Source organism: Teleopsis dalmanni, chromosome 2, assembly GCF_002237135.1.
Source record: "Teleopsis dalmanni isolate 2A chromosome 2, ASM223713v2, whole genome shotgun sequence".
Lineage (NCBI taxonomy): Eukaryota > Metazoa > Arthropoda > Insecta > Diptera > Diopsidae > Teleopsis > Teleopsis dalmanni.
The window spans coordinates 182,597,471-182,623,984 of record NC_051847.1 but is presented as its reverse complement, the minus strand read 5'-3'; the positions used below and the strand labels follow the sequence as shown (position 1 = coordinate 182,623,984).

The 26,514-nt window shown below is 27.8% G+C and overlaps 1 protein-coding gene across 4 annotated transcripts in view; it reads left to right on the top strand.

Annotated features, from left to right (window-relative positions):
• Nucleotides 1–26,514, top strand: part of LOC119679042 (microtubule-associated protein tau) — a 61,195-nt gene that overhangs the window by 136 nt on the left and 34,545 nt on the right. For all 4 annotated transcript variants that reach the window (XM_038091188.1, XM_038091191.1, XM_038091189.1 and 1 more), the window contains exon 2: nt 262–850. In XM_038091188.1, the coding sequence (XP_037947116.1) occupies nt 571–850 (280 nt within the window). In that variant the 5' untranslated portion in view covers nt 262–570. The remainder of the gene's footprint in view (nt 1–261; nt 851–26,514) is intronic.

Here is a 26,514-nt window from a genome sequence, read left to right as displayed (position 1 = left end):
AAACTGAAACAAGTTTTGAAACAAATGTGAATATTAAAAACAAATAACAGTAATTAAATAGAAATTTAAACAAAGTCTTAGTTCAAAAGAGATATAAGAATTCAATATACTATATAACTTTGTTTTGAAAAAATATATATTTTTGATATTTTTTCAAATTAAATTAATTTTACGTATTTTTATTCCAATTTTTTTAATTTTTTTGTTCTTATTTGATTTTATATTCGGCAAAAAGTGTTAACGACTTAATTTTTTTTCCAGTGAGGCAAGTGTAACAACATTCCAATAAATAGTCTATATAAATATACATATATAAAGTGATACACAAATTAAGTAAAATTTTTAATATTTATAAAAAAAATATAAATAAATATATTTCTATATATTCAAAAAATATTCTATACACACATAATACTTTAAAAATTATAAATAAAAAATCCACCGTTCAATTCTGTAAAATCCTTTTGCGTGCTTTTGCATCATTACTTCGGCTTTTAAAAGAAGAGGAAGTTAAGTGTTTGAAAAAAAATTTTTTATATATAGTATAAAAATACAACATATTATTCCAATATGGCGGATGTCATGGAGAAAAGCTCTATTATGGAAGCTGCGGCTCCTGTAGCTCCCACCGCAAATACAACAATAACAGCAGCAAACATTCTAGATGATTCACATAACATTGTGAAACAACAACAATTGGAACAACAACAACAACAGCAGCAACAACACCAACAGAATTTGTTACAGGACCAAAAGCAGCAACAACAACAACAGCCACCACCAGCCCAATTGCAACAAACGCAAATGGATGTTAAACAACAACAAATGCAGTCACAAGCAGAACAAAAAGGTACGAACAAAAAATACGAGTATAAAAACAAAAACAATATCTTCAAGGAACAAAAATTATTGTGAAATAATAACAAAATGCGTATTAAGGCTTATGACATGGTACAGTAAGTGTAAAATAAGGAATTGTACCGTAAAAGCATGACACTGTAGAATATAATGAAGCTTAGTGTGGTTCGCTTAAATTACATCTTATAATTTTTGATTTATTAGAAAGAATCTTTTATTTCAAATAGAAATTGATTTAAATAAGATACATTTTTGTTGGTTTTTCATTATTACTTACTGTCTTTTATTAAATTGTATTCCTTGATTTTTGTGGAAGTCAATTTAATAATCAAAAATTTTTATTATAAATATTGTATAAAGAATTGAAATCAATAATATTCTAAAATACAAATATTATATTGTATGTTATATATAAGCTGCACTTTGTTGTTGGTTTAAGGCATTTTGCTAAATCTTATTTAACGGGGTTGTGAGTTCGAGATCTTAGGTGTCTAATACTGCAAGGTTGTCGATTATAGGTATTATGGACGTGTGCGAGTTAGGCTAAGTTGCGTTCTAAACGAGGAAAATTCTAAATTGTGCCGATAATGTAATGATGTGTTGATAAATGGCTAACTGTGTGCAGTGCAAAATATCCCAAAAAATCTCTCATTTGGTTTAGCATCAACTTAGCCCAACTCGCATACATCCTATATAATTTGTTGTTATGATAATCAATCGAAAATTATTTTCTTTATTAGGGATGAATAATTTCTGAGTTATACTTTTCATAATAAATTAATTTAAGAAATATGTCTTAAACAAAAGTAAACATATTGTTATGTATGTTAAAATAACATGGATTATAATGGATTAATTAAATAATGCAAATAATCACTTAAATTAGGAATTTAATTCTCAACAAATAACAAAATAATTAAAAGTAAAATTATTGAAGTTGGATATGATAAGTTTCTCAATAACGCTTTGAATTAATGTTAAAATGAGTAATATTCAATAATTATCGATAGAATAATTAGAATCGATGATTTTCTATAATATAATTGCTAAATACGTATGAAAAACATTTAATTCAGTCAACCATTACAGTGTTTATTGATAATCACTTTTATTGATTACTGTGAATGTCTAAGTTTTATAGATTTCGGTAGAATCAGTATTTCCAATTTTTATTAGACCTATTATAAAAGGGGTTTATGAGGAATATTGTCTTATAGGTTCTTATAGGTTATATGTTATGATTGTTTTTCAATGTGCTGTTAAACCAATAAGGTAGAAGAATTAATTAACTAGTCTTCCGGCTAATTAAGCTGATGTATGATTTTGAAATCAATTTTTCTGAAATAAATTATGAAATAAATTATGAAATAAATTTATGAAATAAATCTTTTTAACGTCAGAAAGTACATATAGTAAGCTTCGTAGGAACCTTATTTGACTGGACTCATCCTCTTATTTAGTGTAATTCGAAGCCGTACTAAAGCGGCAATATGTTGATCAAATTGTTGAAATTCTATACACAAACGCAAATTGTTCTTAGTTCGTTATTTAGACAGATTAATCGTTCTTAGGAATACTAATTTTATACAATATCATGAATGGCAAATATAAATCTTTTTATTTTGTACATTCTATTTTTTTTGTCTGGTAAATTTAGAGCTTTAAAATCCATTGCGAAAGACTCCAGCCCATTGAACCATTTTTTAGAAATGAACATGAAGATTTTAATCATTAAACTTCTGAGAACCTCATCTCAGTAGTCATGAGTAAAAGTAGAAGTTAATAAACTAAAGAAAAGATAAGAAAGAAGGTTAAACTTTTGAAGAGGATGGAGTTACTGTGAGAATCGTAGGGAGATCATTATATACACACTTCAACTTCTAAAAGAGTTGTAGGTAATTGTGAGAATCAAAGATTATTATGTATATATTCTCTAACCTGGTCTACTAAAACCGCAGTTGTGTAGTGGGCTGTTAGAAGGAAATGATCACACCTCATTGAAATCGACTTAGAGGATTTGGGTGAACTTATATCTCAAAGTTAATAGCAAATATGGAGTAATGGTGTTAGTATAATTATTTTTTTAATATTTTTGATAATTTCATTTCATCTTTTTGCAAAATATCTATTTAAATATAAGGATTAAAAAATGTCTAGGTCATAGGGTGGTTGGGCTATACTAATTATTTTCAGTACGGAATTTACTAATCTGGCTAAATTTTTGCATATGGGTTAGTGAAAATCCAAACTAATTGTATAAAGATGATTGCATTTACAAAGGTCATTGTGTGGTAAGACATTCGTTCTGAAGATCTCATTAAACGCTTCAAGACATCAATTTTGGTATAAAATTGTACATATGTACGTGAAAGATGTGTTATTTTAAGAGGATAATACTAGACATAATTCATTATGTTTTGGGTTTGCTGTGGATGAAATTTTCCAGTCATGTCATTGCATGATGTGGTGAGTTTAGATACCAATATCATTCCATTTGTCACTACTAAACCTTTCGTTTATGGAGTTAAGCGAAAGATTGAATTGATATAGACAATCCCTAAGTTCTACACCTTTTTGCACATATCGTGATGTGAGTTTGACATCAAGGTTAGGTTAGTACTAAAATTTTTTTTTTGTGCAGGCTTATTAAGAATCTAAGAATCGTATTTATATGAATAATTCTCAAATTCTTAACGTTTTGAAATATCTCATGTAATTTCATCTTTTGATGATGAAAATTTGACATTGAGATTATGTGATTTGTCACTTTTATTGTGAGGTTATACAAAGTATCGAATTTATGTGGAGAATCCTTAAAATTTTATACCTTAGAAAATGAAAAAGGAACACTCGTCAAGCTATGACCGTGGTAATGTCTGCTATGTGCTTATAATTTATCGTAAATTATTTTAAAAGGATTAAGTATTGTGAGATGTGGGATAGAGTATATTTAAATGATGTTTTAATCCTTACCTAATGTCTAAGTCAAATTAATATATTAAAATAAGAACTACATTAAAATCTGAATTAATGGAAATGCTCAGAAAAATAATTTGGTTGATTTAACCTGATATTAACTAAATCTCAGATCAAAATATTTTTATTCGATGGTTCATATTGGTTTAACTATATCACATCTTGGATTTTATAACTTTTTTATCACATGAGCTAAAATTTCTCTAACAAAATGTTTAGATTAATTTAACTAGTATGTGGTTAGAGTCTAGTTTTCTAGGAGATTTTTTTTTCTTAAGTTGATTATCAGAACCACTAATTAAAAAGAAATTAATAGTGGTAGTCTTATAGTATTATACTTGTTTAATACATTATTTCTAGAAGTTAAGTTCCATTAAGTTTTGTTCCAATAAAGCAATTTAAATTCCATACAATTATGTTAATAGCGATTTAGAAGCAGTGTTTATACCTATATAAAGTGTATTTCAGTTATAACTATGAGTCAAAATATTATTAAAGCTCGACTAATTGCTTATTTGACACATACTCTATTCATGAAAGCGTGATTATGTTATGATTACTTTTCAGTAATTAGGGACATATAAGTGAAGAATGAGAACGCTAACATAGCAGTATAATGATAATAACTTTAAATTTAAAAGGATTTTTATGGTTTTATGAAATTCACGCTAAACACACCCAAGTGCATTACTGAAATGCAGACATGAAGGACACACCCAGAACAAAAATTTTACAATTTATAAAAACTTAATCAACTAACGTCTAAAAGCTACACATAATATATATGATATTATCAGACGTACAGGCAGGCAGACATTAGAAAAAAATCAGGAAAACTCCTAGACAGGATTTACGAAGCCATTATTATTTGAAATATCTTACAATATGACAAAAACAAGTACAAAAGAGTACACAAAAAAAAAAAATAAAAGGAAAACATGACAAAGAATTTGTTGAATGTACGCCAACATCGGTTTTATTGTCGTTGCAAATGTCTGAAGTGCGGGCGGATTATTGGAGTTGAAAAGGATAATCGCTCCCATTAAAAAGTGAAGTTCAGAATAAAATTGAAAATTCGTTGCAGAAAAATCCAAAAAATGCAACGGTGCCGTAAGCGGAAGCAATGTTGCTCATACGCTCCATCGCACAAACATAGGAGAGCAGAAAATATTGTCAAGTGCAGCGCAGATATTACGGGGTATGATGGCATTAAATCAAAGAAAATTATAAACTCTTTGACATTTGTGCATTGTTAGCATTAAGCATGTTTAGTGGGAAAAATACCCAGAGAAAATACAAAGATATAAGCATTTTTATATGTAATTATGGCGAGCAAACATAACGAGTTCACTAACCTCGAAGTGTGACAATTACGATTATGCAATTGTAAATGCAATTTTTTTTATCTGATGTCATCAAAGTCGTCGGCTCTTTTTTCTAAAATATTTTGTATCTTATGCGTGCGCCTAAGGCACAATAAAGTGATTCACTTAATTGCAGTAACCAATCTGTGCAGTTTTTTGCAAAGTACACAAACGCATAATTCGTCCGATAAAAAGAATCAAATTCAATGAACGAAATTGGCTTTAGTAGTTCTCAACACAATTTAATTTATCAGCGGACTTAAATGCTTATATGACAACGTCGAGTGTACTCGTTAATTGTCTGTTTCAAGTCTATTAAAAACTGCATTATTACTTGCAGTTGAGATATTATAGCGAGTAGCATTTATTTACTACTCTCAGATACTTAGGCTGTGCGTTTCCCTTTAATTGATGTCATTACTGGTATTCATGTGGCATGTGACATGTGACATCATCGCCTCAGTAGTGCAGCATTTAAAACATTCCAGGCACATTAGTTAAAAATTTTTGTTGAAATTCCAAAACGTTTAGTTCAAATATTTTATTTAATTAAATTATATTATACATTTAAAATATTTTTCATAAAGAATTCTTTCAAATTTATTTTATTGCATTTTGTGCATTTTTATTCATTTCAATTAATTTTTTTTTGTATTTTAAATGGTAATGGATTTTTTTTGTAATATTAAATTAACCCTTTAATGATACTAAGCATGCTATGATGGTTTTATCATTATAGCATACATGGTCATAAAATGGCAATAACATAGTCTTATATTACTTTTACATACTATGACTCTTATATGTATACTATGAACGTTATGTATTATTACTCTTATATACTATGAACCTTATGCACTATGACTTTATGATTATAGATAAATATAGATTATAGATATATAAATTGAAAAAAAAAAAAACTAAGGCTCTGTTTATAACGCGTAAGTGGAGACAGAATCCGTCAAGAGTGAGAGTGGGTGATATGGTGATAAACTGGGAGGATAGCGTTAAATATTTCGGCATCACGTTGGACAAACGATTCACATGGCTTAAACATGTTCAACTGAAAAGAATTAGCTGCGCCAAAATTCTTCATTACCTCCAACCGCTATTTAGAAATGAAAACAATGCAAAGAACAGGAAACTAATACATAACCAAATAATTTGTCCTTCTATATGGTTGTGTAGCGTTTAGCAAAGCTTCAAACACTACTATTCACCAGTTAGAAATTGCACAAAGCCAGGCTCTGAGAAGACTTTTCAAAGTTCCTTGGTACATTAGATCATCCTCATGGACATCAAGTTTGATCCTATCAAAAAATACATAAAGAATAAACCCCTGAAATTATTTGCGAAATCTGACAGACTTACTAACATCGCATTATCAAAACTCAGAATGGTTACAGGCTCCTCGGGGATATATGCAGATCTGAGGTCAATTATTGCTTAGTCTAATGAAGTGATAAACAATAATCCAGTCAAGACGCAAAGAGGGGTTTTGTAGAAACCTCGCAGTTAATAGAGAGTAAAAGTGCTCAGGTGCACTGACTCAACTCAACTAGCCTTAACATAGTAAATTGATATATCATATACATATTATAGATATAGAGATTTTAAAAGAATAATTATTTAGAGAAAAAAATAACATTGGAAAATAAAAATCTATCACAAACTTTTTCAATATGTTAAGAGAAGAACATCCTAATCACAATAATTAAAAAAAAAGTATTTATACTTTTTTTTAGAAATTTGTATTAATAACATACAAACATTTCCATTAACTAAAAATTTTTGTTGTTGTATTTTCATTTCTATTTTAACCCTTCTAACTTTTAAATAATCCCTTTTCATCATAAGACGAGCCACTTTCGTTGAGAAGAGATTAACATAAAAATTTAAATATTTTGTTTTTTAATTGGTAAAAAAGATTAGTTTGTAGTTAAATATCTTATACTATATTAAATAGCTTATGCATTTCCTGAACCTCATTAGAACTTTTTTGTTTAAATATTTTATATTTATATTTTTATTTTTTATACTTTTATTTATATTTGAATGGGCCAATTGGTCAATTGTTTAAATAAAATAGTACTTTTAAAATTATTTAAAAAAAAATTCATTTTATTGTAATCATTATTTCAACTATAGTCTGTAGTCATCTACAGGGTAGGTAGGTAGGGTAGGTAGCTTGGAGTGGCGGCCTTGTTCCCAAGAAGCTCATTAGCGCATCTTCAGGGTATGGTACTCTAAATTTTATATAAATAAAATTTGGTCATTAAAACAATAAATAATGGTTATGCTATGAAAAATTGCAGTAATTGCTGCACATTTGTGTACTTAATTGTGATAGTGTAAACGCACTATTAGTCACATTAAAAGTCAAATCATTCTATTTTCCCTTTCTTATCACTGAAACTAGTGATACAGTTATCACACATTCAATTTACTAATTGAAAAATAAAATAATAATATGAAGTGGTAAGATGTGATAGGTAATATAAAAGAACGTAATGCAAAATTTGCTACCCCAAGCCCTTGTCAATATTCATTGATTATATTGCATTCCGGGTGCTGTTATCATTGAATGATGTCACATACGTAAGTCGAAGACGCGTTCAGTTAAATTAGAGCACGCTTCATTTGCTGATTATCAAGAGAAAAGGCAAAAGCAAAAACAAACTCAATAAAAGACAACAATAAACTTTAATAAATTAAATGATTTTACTCGGTTATTGTTGTTGCGTGAATTATTATTGTATTTACTCGACAATAAAAAATAAAAAAGTAGAAACACTAACACAAAATAATAAAAGCCGCAGTAGCAGCGTTAAAAGTGAGACTTTGCAATGAAGTCATCATCAGTAGCAGCAACGGCAGCAGAAGCAGAGCCACCAGTAGCAGCAAAATATTGAATTTTGCATTAGTTTCCTTTCAGAAAGCACTTTTTGCCGGCTCTGCTCGCTCTGCTGACGTCTAAATTTGTTTAAATAAATTCATTTAACTGTTGCGTATATAAAGTGGTAGTTTTTTTTATTTATTATTATTTATATTTTCATATTTATTTTTTTTGCTGATAACAGGTGCTCAATTGTCAAACTTTGAATGCTAAAGTGTGCAAAAAAAAAACATTTATAAATAAAAATTGAATATGATTTATAAATATTCTCTTATCAATTGTTATCGGTTTTACTTTCTAAGTACTTTCAAGCTGCAATTGCATTTCTCTCTATTAAGTTGCTATTAACAACTTGTTACTTTAGTCATTAAAATATAAGTACTTCAAGCATTTAAGTTCATTAAATTATAATACAATGAAATTGTTTAAATATTACATATTTTAAGTAAACAAAATTACCTCATTCTTTTCTAAGACTTAAAATATTTTGTTGAAAATATCAATTAATTATTAAAAAATAATTATTAAAAATATATAAGCTAATGAATGAATCATTTTTCTATTATTAGTAAAATATAAGTATAATTTTATTGATTTAAACAAATTTCTAATAAAATATTAAAATATTTTTACTCGATTTTCTTACTAATTTCTCTATCAAAATGATCAGGTCAATTTTACTAATATGTGGTTAGAGTATATTTTTCTGAGTGTATGTTTAAAGTGATGCTTGGAGTAAACTTTGGTCATGGTGACGAGACTTTCTATAACTTTTCATACTCTGATCACTATAGTATTATTCAGTAATAAGACTCAGAATTTAAATGTATTTTACATTTCTGTACAATTAAGATGTATCCAAAAAGTGCAAAATTAATAATTGTGATTTGACTATCTGCATAAAAGCCTTCATAGTCATGACCAAAAAGAGTGCAAAAACGTTGTGACTATTCGTCATATCATCATTTGAATAACATGGCATTGTAAATGCTGATATTCCACAAAACAGACATACAACCTCACGTAGCTTAACTCAGATTTCAAGTATAATACAGAAGTCTAATAGCAGTCGGCAGATGGATCAGATTTTTGGGAACTATAAAATTATCAAATCCATAACCCAAAATGTAGTTTCAAAATATGAATTAACTTTTCATTCTAATTGAAGGCTACAAGATATTATGTGTAAAAAATATTAACACCTAAGTGTAATCAAATCCAACAATAAAAGTATGTCAATTAAGTTATAAAATCAGACAAACTGAATACATAAAATGTGTAACACTCATATCAGTTAGATGTTATACTAAACATATAGACACTATGTAGGTAATTTCTGAGATCGGTGATTCATACAGGAGAGGGCACACAGGATGGATCTACTCTTCTTGATAACATAATATACTGATAATGCAGTACAAAAACATTACCTAAATATTTTGTAACATATGCCTCTCTGCCCCTAGACATAATCCTGCCAGTACGATACTACTTTACTCTCACTAAATATTTTCTAAGATATGCCCTTCTGCCTTCAGACATAATTCTGACTATGCTCCACTTTCATGTGATTTGTTAGTCGAAATTTGATAACAAGATTATTTCCAAAATAGGTATTGTACCATTTTCACGATACTACTTCACTCTCACTAAACATTTTCTAAGATATGCCCTTCTGCCTTCAGACATAACCCTGGCTATGCTTCACTTTCATCCCATTTGTTAGTCGAAATTTGATAACAAGATGATTTCCAAAATAGGTATTGGACCCTTTTTTGTACAAATCAATAACGGCAATCAAATAACGATATGAGATGTTGAAATCTCGGAAATTTTTATTAATGAATTATAGATATGACTTATACGACTCCCTTTCCCTTCATAGCTAGATAGTTATGGTGTATCTATCTAACAATAATAGTTCAAATCAAATTATAGGTATAACAATATGGCCCAGATAAAAGCATATATAAAAACACTATGTCTTTTACACTCTTAAACGTTTGTTTTATAATTTATTCACTATTAATTTAAATTATATATTTCTACTTTTTAATTGTTTTTTTAATTAATAATAAAAATAACTAGCAAATTCTGTAAAATAAAAAAACAAACTGCATTAGTTGAAAAAGATAATAAGATACATACATAAATTGTGTAAGTGTTAGATACTGCCACACTTGTTAAGTGTTGTTAAGTATATATAATATAACAACACTGTGAGAAATATCGCATCATATAAAGAAAATATATGTATATAAAAAAACATAAAAATAGAAAAATACATTTTCTTTATTTTGTGTGTCACTTTCAGGTGCAATTTTGCATGAAAATCTGCTGAGTTCTATAAAAACACTCGCATTTTCTTTTGCTAATAATACTGAAATGTCTAGTGCACTGCAACTAGAACAAGTTTCTTATATGCAAAAGTTGAAGATACACAAAAAAAACTATATAAAGTGTGCAGAAATAATTAGAAAATGATTTTAGATGTGTTTACTCAAATCTGTGCAATGTCACAAATAAATAAATAAAATAATATTATTTACAAAGGAAATGATGTTCATGAATATAATGAAAATGAAAAATTAATATTAAAATTAAATAAATTTATAAATAAGAGAAAGTAATTTACCATTTAAATATATAATATGAAACTGTTAATAAAAAACTAAAAATTAAAATAATTTAAAATAAAACTTAAGTTTGAAAAAAAGTATAAAAAAATCGTTTTGTCAGTGAAACACAATTTGAAAAATGAAGTAATTAAAATTAGATATTTTCATTATATTGTAAAATATATTTGTTTACCATTGAATATTTATTTGTTGTTAATAACTATATACTAGTATTGCCCTGTACTTTGTTCCGTTTAATCACAGTTTTTGTGTTCTTTCAAATTCAACTCATCTAGTGCCTCGTTTCATTAACCCAATCTGTTGCTAACCGAAATTTTTACAATTCTAAACGTTCATTACGTTGTTAATCAATTGTATTTTTCTTATATTTATCGTTTATGCTAAGATTATATTTAGTTAATGTCTTTTACAACCAGTATTTCTATATTTCGCCAATTTTTATTTAACTGTATTTATCCTTTTATTTTTATTATGCAATAACAAAAGGGCAATAGTAAAAATTTTTGTCTTGTCCAAAAAAAATTTAATAATCAATAAAAATTGATAAATTTATTATTTTTAAAGATACTATTATTTTGTTTCCTTTTTTTGAAAAGATTTTGAACAAGTAGGTTCAGTAAGATTTCATAAAAATTGTATTTAAATTAGGATAGCTCGGCTAATTCGTTTTAAACTTCAAAAAGATAATTACTTTATTTATTTATTTGATATTTACTAAAATAAAAAGTGTTAATCTACCAAGAAAAAAATCATTTAATTATAAATATATATGAAAATAAAAATCTTAAATATGCTTTATACACATTGCTGCATTCAGATTGCTTCAATTATATACCAATTCTAAGTCCATAGGTCATTTTCAAATTTGTTACCTAATATATGCTTAGGTTAGGTTAATTTAGCTGGCCGTTCATTGATCTATTGGTCTATAGCCACACTAAATAGTGTTTAATCTCCGTATTGATTTTGTAGTAGATATTATTGAGAATTTAAGGAGTTCTCTATTTCTGAGCCACCAAGAATTTTTAACAGATTAGTTATAGCATTTTTAAATAAGCTTTTTTTTTAGATAGAACTTCATGGAATTTGAACTCAGACACTGAGTGCTGTAGTTATACAAATAGTACACACATATCGTGCTATCAGGGCAGTTCAATATGTACTTAAATAAGTTAAAAAAATTATAGTAGTTTATGGAAATCTCATTCATCCCAAAATTTTGTTTATTATTATTATATCAGTTTCGAGCAGTGAATGTCTTGAGTCTTACATCAATTTCAGAATATTTGTTTCAACCTCTTCAACAATTTCTATTAAATCATCTAATTTAATTGACAATACTTATGGGTTCAATTTAGTTCTATCTACTTCTCAAAGCAAAAAACTCTAATGCAATTCACTCTATGTTTGGAGAGAGCTGAATGGTTTCTTCCATACCATCATTCTACTAGCTTCTACAGAAGTATCTTACTACTTTTAAAGTTAAATTGATTTCAATTAAATTTATTTATTAAATACATAAATAAATTTCTAGACTTAAAATTATAGAATATTATATTAAAAATAAATTTGATTTAAAACAAATTATGGATAAAAATTTCAACAATCTATTATTTCTACAAACATATTAGTTTTATGTTAGTGGTATATTAAATATATTATTTTATATTAGTTTTTTTTTCTACAAATATATTAGTCTTGGGTTTGTATATTGTATATATAAATATATATTTACATTTATTATAATATTATATTACATATATTATATACTATACATATTATATATAGTATTCACGTTATGTATAAAATTGATTATTTAAAAAAATATAGTGTATTTATAGTGTATTTTGAATTTAAATTTATATAAATATTTTGGAATACGAAATACTTCAGAATTTTCGTTTTGAAATAAGAAATACTCTAGAATCTAAGTATGAAAATTAACAATTAGAGCCAGATGTGTAAATATTTAATTTCAACTGAAAAAAAATAATAAAAAATTTATAATGTTCTGATTTTAAAATTAATGTGTATAATTAACATACTCTTACTTATATGGAAATAATTTAATATTTCCTAAATGAAGATACATGTTATAATTAATTATATACCTTTCCACATGTGACGTTCCACATTGAAGTTAATGGTCTGCAATATTCAATACAGTTTTATTGATTGAATAATTAATGCTCATTTTGACCGAAATGTCAAATAAATTTTCAATTAACTACCATTTTAAGACGAAGAAATGAGGTGGAAAATTGTTTTCTCTCTGACTTTACTGCCTCGAATTAATTTTTATACATAGTACTTGGCAAACTCGTAATTTGGAAACATATGATTTTTTTAGGCATTGGCCTACATAAGTTTATGGTTAATATAATTTATACACATTTTAATGAATACTTTAACATATTCATTATACTATTTAAATTCTGAAATCAATTTATAAAGAATATCTGTATTTTTTATGATAACAAAATTAAGCATATGGTGGGTATCATAAACATACTACCATAAAAGTAATAAAATGTGCTACAAATATCCACAAGGGGAGTTTAAGAAGCACTTTTAAAATCTAATAAATACCAGGCTATAAATACCAAGTTACTCGTAGTATTAATTGAGTATTATTTAAAAGATTTTAATATAAAACTTTAAAACTTTTTTGTATTAGCTAGGCATGGCATGAGAATGTTTTTTTTTGTTTGTAAAAATAAAAGATGGCTTCCTTATATTATATTAATTTTAATATATTTGTTATATAATAATATATTTATAAGTTACATATTCCCAGTTCTCGGGCATGCCTATTTGTTAATGGAATTGAGCAATATCAGCTATGTTAAACAACATTTTCGCTAACGCTATATGTCAACACAGTCTAGTTTTGAAGATTTCGGGCTTTAAAGCTGGGAATTTTCATATGGAAAATACCTACAACGAATAAATGCACTATCTGGAGAAAGTAGTTTCTGTTTATTTCATCAATGTAAAAATTTCACAGCTTTAAATGAGAAGTAATCTATATAATTATTATTATTATAGATAGGCTGTACATGCACTGCGTCCTGAAAGATCTATCTAGTAACCTATAGATATAGCATAGCGAAAAAAGTTCTTGTTTGTACTAAAATTCGTTGCAATATCGGCGTTCCTCGGAAATGATATTCGCACCCATATTTTCTATATCAGTGTAGTCATTTTTTTGTCATTTTTATATAAGAGGTCTCACAATATGTCCTCGTAATATTTTATTATTAATTATATGCAGAAACGAATTGGCCATATTGACTTAAGTCATATTTAAGTTATTCATCTTTCTTTCTCTCTCTCTACTTTACTGTATATCTTAATTTGTACTTATGTCAGTTTGAGACTTAAGTTAGGTTTCTAAAATCTTTCCTTAGTACTTAATTTTTTATCGGCTTCTTTGTTTTTGTATAGAAATTGCGATATTTTATCTAAAGCTTAATGTATAGTGTTTACTTGTTTAATTACAATTTAATTTAATTATACCTAGGAAAAGATTTAAAAGTGATACTTGTTAGGTTTCTTCCGGCAAGTATAGTAGATAAGTATAGCAAAAGAATAAACAGACTTAAAATTAGTTAACAGTAATGAATAGAATGAAATGAAATAGGAAAGAATCAAATAAAACAATAAAATTGAATACAAATATTTAGCTAACTTATAAATAAATAAATTAAATAAATAGGAATAAATTTATTTAACTTATAAATTAACAAAATTAAATAAATACAATTTTTTAATAAAAGTTACTGTCACGATTGATATAAAATTTTCGTCCTTTTTGAATAGTTATATCATTACTTGTACCCACCCACTGATTCTGACTTCTCAATTTAGAAAGAAAAAAATAAGATTATTATTTTTCTCTTTTCACAGTTGCTTTGTAAACAAACCATTGCATTGGAAGACCTAAGTCACCTACGTCACCCTCTCAACCATCTATTATAAGACATCTGATATCCATTAACAACCTTAATAGCTTTATTCAAATAGTTGAAAGATATAATCTTCCACTCAGTGGCGGCGCTAGGAATCAGCGATGTCGGCAACCGCCGATGGCCTCAGGCGCACAGGGCCATCGCAAAAAGTTATCGACTGTGGATTCAAAGCATATAATGAAAAATTTGGTTTCATATATGGCATTAATTATATCCGAAATATATCCTAATGTTTATATAGTAATAAAAATTATGTTCACAGTTTCAGTCAGAACAGCTTCTACGAAAAGAAGCTTCTCAAAGTTAAAATTGATTAAGACCGTTCATTTATTTTAATTGGTGTTTATCTTAATTTAATTAGCATTAAAATATTCTTACATGCTTCGTCGTATTAGTGAATGTAAATTAGTTACTCATTATAACTCTGTAATGAAAGGGGCCTCGCAATTCTGGTGTCCAGCGCCAGTTTAGTTCCGCCACTGCTTCCACCTATATTTCTATATGTCAGTTGGAATTTTATTTTCAATTTTTATTTTGATTTAATTACACGATAATTGTAGCTTTAAATTGCAGTTCTCTTTAGAATTTTAATAAATTTTGGTTTAGGTCTACGATATATCTATAATACTGTCATATAATGCTGTATACAATATATTGTCATTACAGGGTTTAAGTGTTAATGTATTTGAGTTAACGAGTTTACCTAATTTTTATTTTAATACTGCACTTAATATCTTATATTAAACCAAAAAATAGCAAAGTAGTAGAAATTAGAAACAGCAAATTAAAGAAAGAGAATTAAAAGAAAATTGTAATTCTATTCTATTCCGTCAAAATTTGTCCAAAATAGAGATTGAACGGTAACACGGTGACTATTAGATTAGTATAAGACGAATTTTTGCAAAGTATGTAGTAAACGGAAGTTTGGACACTTGGTTACCTGTTGATGTGTCCTCATTTTGTTTTAATATTATAGATTTTAATTTATTGTCATTGATTACAGTCATCAAAAAATTGTAGATATTCTGTGTTTAAATCATTGTATCAGTATTGGAATAGTGTATATTTTAGGTCAAAACTAACCGTTTTTGGTACTTTTTCTCTAACTTTTCTCATCAATATTCTTGTTATGTTCGAACTTAAATGGAAGAAATTTTATACTGCTAGTATAAAGTATATTTTTGCATCTTAATAATTAATAACAGTAATTAATTTTAATTGTTCAAAACCTAGAAAAAATAATAATTATCTTTTGGGGTACCAAATTATTAAATATCTTAACATTACTTTGGACATTCTCGTTTTCTTAATCTTTAATCTTTTGAAATTGATAATTTAGTTAATAATTAAAAAAATAAATTTAATATATATTGTTCTTCAGGGGCAAGTTCAATAGAAACTAAACATTGTGCAACCTCAATGAAACGAAAAGCATACAGCATTTTTTAGAATATTGTCCTATATAAGGGTTTTTAAGACAAGTTTGTTTTGAAAGAGAATCTTTAGTGGAAGAGAAAGTAATCAGTTTGATAAGTGAAAAAAATGATCCTGATTGGAAGAGTTTGATTAGCTATATTACTAGTGCTTTGAAATGCAGAAGGCTAATTATGAATGAATTCAATACTTTTTAATTACAATTTAAAACATGAACGAATAATTTGAACTCTTTACACTTTCATTTTTGAATTGTGAATAGTTCTAAGCTAGAAGGCAAATTTATTTAAAACCAATACCTCCGACAGACGAATATCAAGTCAGTGTTGTATTTTTTATTGTGAATAGTTCTAAGCTAGAAGGCAAATTTATATAAATCCAACATCTCCGACAGTCGAGCATCAAGTCAGTGTTGTATTTTTTATTGTGAATAATTTTAAGCTAGAAGGCAAATTTATATAAATCCAATACCTCCGACAGACGAATATCAAGTCAGTTTTATATTTTTTATTTTTTTCAATATATTTTTAAGTAACTCCAACCGAGGTTTTGGATTTAAGCTATAATACTTATTTATGTTAAAATATTTTGAAATAAAGAACTATCTATATTTTACTTCAGTAAGTGTATTACTTAAATATTATTTTTAAATAATTTTTTCAACTTAAGTAAAAGAAATTAAATGTATCAAAACCTACAACTTTTCATCTCAATCTATCTAGTAAACTAATCTTCAAACAAATTCATTTCAAATGTATTTATGTATATGAGTTATGCATTGTGTTTGTCTTGTTCATATATTTATTTATTTTTTTTTTTGAATAATTCTCATAGCATTTTAAATTATATACTAAATTATTGTTTTCAAAACAACTCATTTAGTTTTTGTTAATAAATTTGAATATTTAATTGATTAGGAAATACTAAACACTTTTTGCGTTGAACTGTTAGCGAAGCAAAATAAACGAAACGAAAATAGTTTGAACAGGTTTGACTCAAAACAATTACAGATGCAAAAACATTAATGAGATTTCGTGTTAATATTTGGCAACTTTTATATATATTTAATGACAATGAAAATAAATTCACAACCTAAGTTCTCTCATTTTCTATTTTTTGTTTAATTTATTTTTGTATTTTTATTTTGAAAATAAAATTGTAAAAATTGTCAAAAACCAAAAATCAAAAACAAAACATCAAGAAAAAAATTAACTTGAATTCAATTAACACATTTAAGTTAATTTTAAACATTTAAAATATATTATATATTATTATTAAGCTTAGTATCTCAGATAAGTTTTAACAATAGAAACTTTTTAGAGATATGCATTCTATTGTATATAATTATTATTAAAATTTTACTGGTCTATAGAAAATAAAACTTATTATATTAAATTTATTTCTGAGAACTTGGCACATTTCCGTGATATAATAAAAAATTCTCTTTGGCAGATACGCCTTCTCTACAGACAATAGTTCCGATCATTAAAATAAATATATGCACAATAACTGTAAAAAATACTTGTATGGGGAAGATTAATATACCAATATATTTACTACCAACATTACATCTTTTGTATTTTGAAGAAATTAAATATATTTATTTAGAAACTAAATTTATGGCTGACCTGTTGTTGTTCTGAATATGGTCAAATAAATATCATGAGTAGTTTTTGGAAATAAAATAAAAATAATAATAATTATTAATTATAACAGTAATTGAAAAATTTGTTGTAATGTTAACTATAACTGCTATCAATCACTGTTTATACACATAGGGTTATATGTGTATAACCACTGTTATCAATCGAAAATTGAAATATTTCGAGTTATCAAATCTCAAAATGGTTATAGGTTCCTCGGGGAGGTATGCAGATCTGAGGTCAATTATTGCTTAGTCTGATGAAATGACAAACAATAATCTAGTTAAGGTGTAAAGAGAAGTGCTTAAGTGCACTAGCTCAAAACAGCTTCAATACAATAAAATATCTTGACCCGTAAAACTCCAAAACAAAATAACAATTAAATTAAAAAGAATTTAATATATAAACCCGAAAAGAAAACTACAGTAAAACAAATAACTATAAGAGAGTACCTTTCGTATGTAAAAAGATGAGTAATCTTCATATATTAAGTCAAACAAGCTTTTCATTTGTTGAACATTAAATAAAAAAATAGGCTACGGGATCTCTTTTTAACAATGTTATTTTCATGAATGGTTCTTAGTTAGATTATGGGGTCAGCGAAGGTGCACGCAAAGTTGGATAGTTTAAATATGAAAAATTTACACAGCTATCTAACTTGTCCACACTTTTTCAGGTTAAAATATTTATTGAACTGTAAACTCACTAATGTGAGTCCTGAAACACCGTATTATTCAGGTCAACATAAAGCTGATGTTCTGAATAGAAAAGAATCAGTCACGCGAAGAATTCTTGAAGAACCGGTCTTAATACACTGATAGAAATATCGTTTGCAGTATATTAGAAATAGGGACACAATAGACCCGACGGTCGCAGTGCCACATCCCTTAACAAGAATAATATTAGAAATAGGTTTAAATCACTTCTATATTTAAACTGACAACAAATGAAGTGATTTAGAATGGACTTGAATATGAAATTAATTTTAATTTTTAAATTATCTACATAATTATTATTGAAGAAGTGTTTTTTTATTATACATGTTCCGATGTGTTCACATGTATTTTGTATAAAATTTTCACTTAATAAAAATAGTGAAACTTTATTCTAGTTCAATATATGAGTTACACATGTATCTTCCTAATCCAAAACAAAGTATGTCCAAAATGTCATGTTTAATATTCACAACAAGTTGCACATTACGACAAGAATATCGTTTACAGTGAAATATGTCCAACACTAATTGTTGGGTTTACTAGGGTTAAACAAGTTCAAATTTCTTTGAAACACGATTTCATGCCAATATCTCGCAGGTTGTTACCGTTCTGTTCGCAATGTTGTTATGAATAATAAAAACAAATTTAAGAACTACGTTGATTTACATATCTGTGCAATATATATATATATATATATATATATATTCGAAGTGCAAAGAAGCAACAAATTTTCATTGTTAAGTGAAGTCTTTGCCAAGAAACTGGGTAGGCTCACAATAAATTGTGAAGCAGAGCATGGAAGCCTTTTGATGGCTTGCCATGCACTTCGCAGTCGAATAAAAGTTGCTAATTTGCGTGCAACAAATGTTCCATCAGAAGTGCACCACATCCAATGTAGACATAATTGTGCCACGAGCGCGGACGTTGAAATGTAAACAAACCAGCAATGGATGGGCTCCTCTACCAAAAGTGTACCTAAATGCACCAGAGCATTACGGAAGGTGTTAATACAATAGTTGAGGTTGTTGTGCACTTTTACGATTTTATTAGCCCATCAAGAGAGGGAAACGTTTATTGTCAGCTAAAAGGGTTTCATTAATTTCTTGTACATTTAATTTAATTACTAGAATCGTTATAAAGACATGGAGCTGAAAGAGTACACATATAATATATATAATAAAATTCAAATGTTAAATGATTTATGGTTGAGATAATTAATTACTTTCACGAATGAAATTATTTTATAAAATATAAAGTTCTTTTTAAGTTTGATCAATATTATTTTAAATTAATTTTTTGCATGCGTTTTCATTTAAGAACAATGACATTTAATATTTACATAAAAATTTTTATATGTACTAAATTATGCAAACTATGAGATAAACTTAAGACAATTATTCTTAAAATTATTAAAAATAATAAAGCACGGATTTTTACAAAAAAAATAGTTATTCCCATTTTACCATTTTATCATTTTTATTATTTCCTAACTTTTTTTTTCAAGATTTTCGAAATGCTCAGTCTTTAATTTCTGGATTATTGCTTTTTTATAGGATATTTAATTGTCGGATGCTTGATCGTCGTGTCGAAAAGCCTTCTTAGATAGATTGATATCTATCTTGCTATGCATTTGATATCTTGCTATGCAACATAAGAACTGAGTTCCTAATCTGAATTAATATGTCAACCTGTAGTATTTTCAGTCTGTGATAATCCAAATATATTATATATTCATGCCACCTTAATTTATAAAAAATGTTCCAAATGACCTAAATCAACCGGTGAGGAAAACGGTGAAAAAAAATCTTTTCAAATAAAAGAAGGTATTGAATTTAAGCGTGTTCTACACCATTACATTTGGACAATATTTTAGGAAGATTTAAATATAAGAAAACTGTAGATTTATTAGATAACAGATTTATAAAATGGCTCTAATACATACATATAGGGCCAGATCTAACTCCTACTAACTAATATTTATAGTCAAATATTTAAAAATTTGAAAAGTTCTCCCAAAATTCTCCCAAAACTTGACTAAGTGTATTATTTAAGGGGAGATTGAAGGACTTGGAATATCGTTGGAAAATGACGTTATATCGAAAATTGATTATTATTGTGATTTGAAGTATACATCTTTTTAGTAGTTTTAAGTCACGTGCCGTTGGTAACCATAAGAAGCAACCTCCATAGCATTCACAGTTCTACAAACTCATTCAGTTCAACTCAGTTTTTGCGGTTACCTCGAAAATGTTTTATATTTACATATTTAGTTACTGATTGCGGTTGACATTTGTACGAATCCATAAGCTTTGGTAAATTATTTTAATTCAACGATTTAAATATTATTACTACGATAATTGATTGGCTAGCTTTAGGGAAGATTGTTCTCTTCCATATTGTTTGTAGTCTTCTTCAATATCTTACACCTTGTGCATTTTAAGTCAGCGTTCACTATTTTTTACATCGAATAATAAGTAAAAAATTTTAAAAACGGTTCTTTCTATGTTTCTATGTTGTCGTAATCGTAATCCAATGTTAGCTTTTTGTATGAAGGATGATTCTTGTGAATTAATTTCTATTTTTAATGTTTTGTGTTTTTAACGTTTTTTTTAATAGGTGAGAAGGTGGAATCCTTTATCCATCGTCAAACTAACGTCGTCAGGATGGTGTGATCAATTCTTACTTTGTAGTATACGGACTAATACACACCTTCTTCTGTTTCGGGATTGCTATGCTCTGGGATCGCTTTCACATTTTTTGAGAAGGTATCAATACTTATTGGCTATCCAAGCAGTATACTTTTTGTACAGCCTTCATCCAATCCCCACATCTGTTTCGATTTGGAAGATCTCCAGATTTATTTTGCTTTAGTTTAGTTTGCATCCATGAGTTTCTTCTTTTTTCGAAGCACGTACTTTGATGAGTTGCTTGATTTTGTTTTAATTATCTGCTTGTACTTTCATTTTTTAAATGATATTCTCGAAATAAGATCATATAGTTATATGAAATATATTGTGAAATATTATATATAATTGTCTGTATAATATGCCCCTAATAGATTAACTATTTTTATTATATAGAATATCTAATTCCTATTGAGTAATATTTTTTTTCAAAGTTGAAATGTTGGTTCTCTTCTACATAGAAACTCTCTTCTCTTGCTTCATGATATCTTCACACAACTTTTCTCTTCATTGCACTCATCGGTTTCGCAATATGTACTATTGGAATATTATGCTGTTTTTCATCCTATATGGATATTTTGAAATTATCCATTACTAGTTAGGAACTGTGTGACATAATTGTCAATCTCGCCGAAATTTCTTTCTGTCAATGATTATACATCCAGTATGAGCATTGTTTTCTATCTTTTGATTGATTTGAGGTGCAACTATTGCTGGCAAACCTGAAAAGGTCAGTCTTTCATGCAATGAGAGTTTGTTGATTTGTTTACGTGTTTCTTTCGTTCATAAGGATGTAGGTTAATAGGGTTTATTTCGCTGATCACAGGATTCCACTGCCTCAGATATGGTTTGGTACGTAAAAGCTACACGGAGTGCAATAATCAGCTGTACATACGTTTCTTCTACATTCAACCTTTAAGGAGTTTGCCCAAATATCGTTCCCGTAAAGTAGTATTTAATTTGTAGTCGCCATGTAGACCGAAACGGAGTAACACCTTACGTATAGTTATTATATATATTATATGTAAATTTGCATAATTACTTCTGTTCTGCAGAGTCAAAGTTTATTTCTCACATATTTTTTTCCTTTCACCAAGAAATATAAATATATTCCTTTTTGTAATATTAAATATGCTTTCAATGGTGTTCACATATAATACCCATACAAAGTTCAATAAACTCTGGCTTGTTTTTCTTTTGCACTGAAAGAACAGTGTTCAAAAGAAATAATTAAAACAGTTTAGAATAAGCAATGTAACCAACTTCACAGCTTTCTTCCTATGTAGCCCTCATATAAATGAACATAGAATAAAGCCGCGCGTATGGCTGCTCGAAGGAAAGTCACAACACCGCGAAAATTTCAACTTTAATTTTCGCACATAAATTTTGCAATAAAAGAGTTTGTATCTTCCGCAAGATTAAATTTGGTTGGAATGAGTTTTCATATTTGGAAAAATATTCGAAGAAAAACATTAAAACACGCCGCACCTCAAAGTTAAATAATAATAAAAAAAAATATTAATAATTAGTTTGGTGCCAATTTTGGTGAACTCCTGCCACGACGAGTTGCCATTTATGGCAGTCGTAGTTTGTTAACATTAATCCAAATGCTGCCATATTATTTTCTGCGTAACACGCACCTTTAATTGCGTGATCTAAGTTAGTACAAGCGACTAAGCAAATATAGACGTAAGCAACTTTAACTGCTGAAAATGCCAACTCAGATACAAATCAATTTCGTCTTCTACGAGTTTGAGGCAGGCGAGTCAAAAAGCTAATAAACTCTGGAAATGAAAATTGTTCGTCTGCATGTGAGAAATTTGTAATAAATTCAGTGTTACAAATGAAATGCCATTTAATTCAATTAAATAAATTATTTTAATCGATTTTTATTTTAAATGAACAATAAACTGAATTATTTATTAGTGTTGTAACATAAGCAATTTCTGAGGATATTTCATTGCATATTAATATCATTTATTTTAATTTATTAATAAGAATTAATAAATAATTCATTCAATATATAATAATGAGCATAAATTTAACATATATTCTCATTTATTTATACAGTCAAACTTCTATAACTCGAAGTACCATTTATTTATTTATTTGAAATCAAATACAGCACAGAAGTTATAGTGAGTTAAAATATTCAGAAATAAGGGTTTGAGATTTTGAGTTATTTTTCTTATTTTTAGTAAAAAGTGATTCCAATTAATACCAAGCCTTATAGTGATCATCAGTTGGACTATCATTCGTTTGTAAATAAAAATTTAGAATTTTGAATGATTCTTCTACTTAATTCTTAGAGCGCTAATGAAGAATTTCATACACCTCATCATCACTTTACATTGCGCTTAGAAACGGATCCAAGAATTCAAAGCTATAATGCTTAATAATATTGTCATCCGTAGGAAAGCTTAATGTACACATTTCAGTGTCAAGCTCAATATAATCGTTAAGAGTAGCATTGGAAGTTATTTTATTTATTGGCATTTGCACAAAGATGCAACTTAAGAAAGAAAAAATTAAACATTTGGTTTGGAAAAAGGGGCTTCCCCTAACATCTAAATGAATTCATACTAAAAACATAAATTCGACTTATAGAATGCACTTTTTCACATTTCTATTGACACGTGACAATATTTTTATTTGAGTTATAGAGAAATTCCAGTTATAGAAGTTCGAGTTATCGAAGTTTGACTGTATGTATATAATGCAGTACTCATCTGAACTATAAATAGCAAGTTTTAAAAGAATCCATTCAAATTTCAATACATCAATGTCATTTTATGCGCTTGATAGACATATAGATAGTCTATCTGTAAATGTATCTAAGTTGAAAATGCAGTATTTGTATGCTTTCATACAGTATAATTGAAAATTCTATATTCACGTTTAAATATGTTCTTTTCCACTAAAATTTCAAGTAAATTTAATAAATTCAAAAACCTTTAATTTCATCAATGATAAAATCTAAATAGCTTTGGGGGTTGAAAAATGTTTGCTACAGTTTAGTCTGTACATAAAAACTGTCTGACGGCATTTCTGTCCGAGTTTTTGGTGTAAATTTATGTCAGCGAAATGATAAAATGCTAATAATAAAACAGTTGCCATAAATTGACTGCAAAAACAACATCAAATGTTTATCAAAACTAAGATAAAAGTCATTGAATTGAAAAAATGCTGCTTTGAGATACTTTATACTTTTAATGATTTTGTATCTTTTCATTGTTTTTTTTTTTATTTTTATTTTTTTTTGTTATTATTTGTACGACATTTGTGCTAGTTTCAACGAATAAACATGCGCATTTGTCGCATTTAAGGTTGATTCATGGAAATTCCGTTGCACTCAATTTGAATTGAAATTAACCCCACAGATTTCGCACAAGTGGCCCTTAATTGCTACTTTGCTTACTTAGGCCGGCCACATTTCCTACACAAGCATGAAATGAAATAATTTTTATAAAAATATGCTGTGTGTACAGAAAAAAGATATATAAAATATAAAATATAATATAGGTATTTCAAGAACTATATGGTAAAGGAAGCAAGACATAAAATAATCAATGAATGTACATGGAAATAAAAAAGAAAAACATATGAGAAAACATTTTTTTAAAATGCCGAAAGAAGCCAACAAAAGCATATTTATTATGGCGTATATACACATTAAACGCACCCTCGCACCCAACAACAACAACAACAGCAACACAACAACAAAGTGCGGCCAGTGAGTCAATTTCACGAGCATCAACTAAGCAACCCTTATGGACAGGGGGTAAGGGATGATAACCATTGCCACCGCTATATTTATCTTTATTGTTATTAGCTGTTGTTGATATACTCTTTTTGAAAGTTCACTTGGAAGCTTTTGCAGAGAGTAAATTTGAAAGCTTTTCACTTTGAAAGAATACGTTAGCTTAATTTTAGTACTGCAAAGCTTTTGGTTGTTGTATAAACTAAAAAGTTTTTTAATAAAAATATATTATTCATTTTAAGCAATAGTAGTAAGTTTCGAATACTTTTCATTGAATATAAGTGAAATAAAACATTGTTGCTTTTAATTTTCTTAGGCTCCTCAAATCACTCAGCTTTCGACTAATAAACTTTAGTTGAAAATATACAAATATATATTTATATAGGTACATGTGTACATAATGTAATGAAAAACAAAGGTATAGGATTGCAAATACTAGCAACAGCATAATAATTACAAATTAAAAGTATTATTAGATACTTCTTGAAATTCTGTAGAAAACGATTGTGTAAAGTCTGTTATACTAACTAGATGCCTATTCAACCAAGCAGAGTTGGTCACGTAAAGCATGGAGTGTCATTTGTAATGTCTGAATGGTCTCAATGTTTCGCTCCTTGAGAGCCAGCGTCTATCTGTCATATCTGACCATAATTGTGTAGTAATTCTTTACTTACTTAATTAGCCAATTCATATTCATTCACTGACCAAACATAATACTTCTCTCCAGGTGCTGCTGTTATGTGTGGGCCTACTCTAGTCACGTTAGTCTAGTATAGTTTGTGCTAATTCAACTTAATCAGGCCACATTAACTATGTCTTCTTCCTTTGATTCACTGTTCAAACGTGAAAAAGATAGCGAAGCCGTTGGACTTAATTTGCTTATACGTTTTTGTTCATTTGGATAAGATAGTTGTCGCAACTCCAAGTACAGAATCAAAGCCCATTTTCACACATTTTTTTACCAGTAATATCACACGTATATTGTATAAAAAAATAAACCTCTGTAATGTTGGTTTAATACTACAAATAGTAGAGATAGTTGAACTTGAAGATAGACTCTCTCTAAGAAGGAGCTATAATAGATCTATTAATCGCAGTCTTAATTCTTCGAAGATAATAATAATATCATACATCCACTAACGAATAGCTACGTATTAGCTTTACCGGAATATAGAGATTACGAAGTAAACGCAATCCCTTACCGGATTATCGAAATTCGCTTTATAATTGGTAAAAAGATGGTGGATTTTTCGCAGATTTTCAGGATTTGTTATATTGTGAATATCTGGGTAATAGCAAAGCGACAAAGTCGAAAACGGAATTGGTGAGGTTAATCAATGATCTCGCGATCGTTGGTGCCTTTTTTCAAAATAAAATGGAGGGTACTAAGATTCCAACTGTTACATTTTCACAAGTATATAGAAACGATTTGGCTTAATCTGCTGATACTCTTAAAAATATGAGCATAAACTTTATTGAACTATAATTGCCTACTGTAGCACATAGTTTTTAATAAATAACCAACCAATAATGCTATTAAATAATGTCTGAAAAAAAAATTATTTAAGCAAAT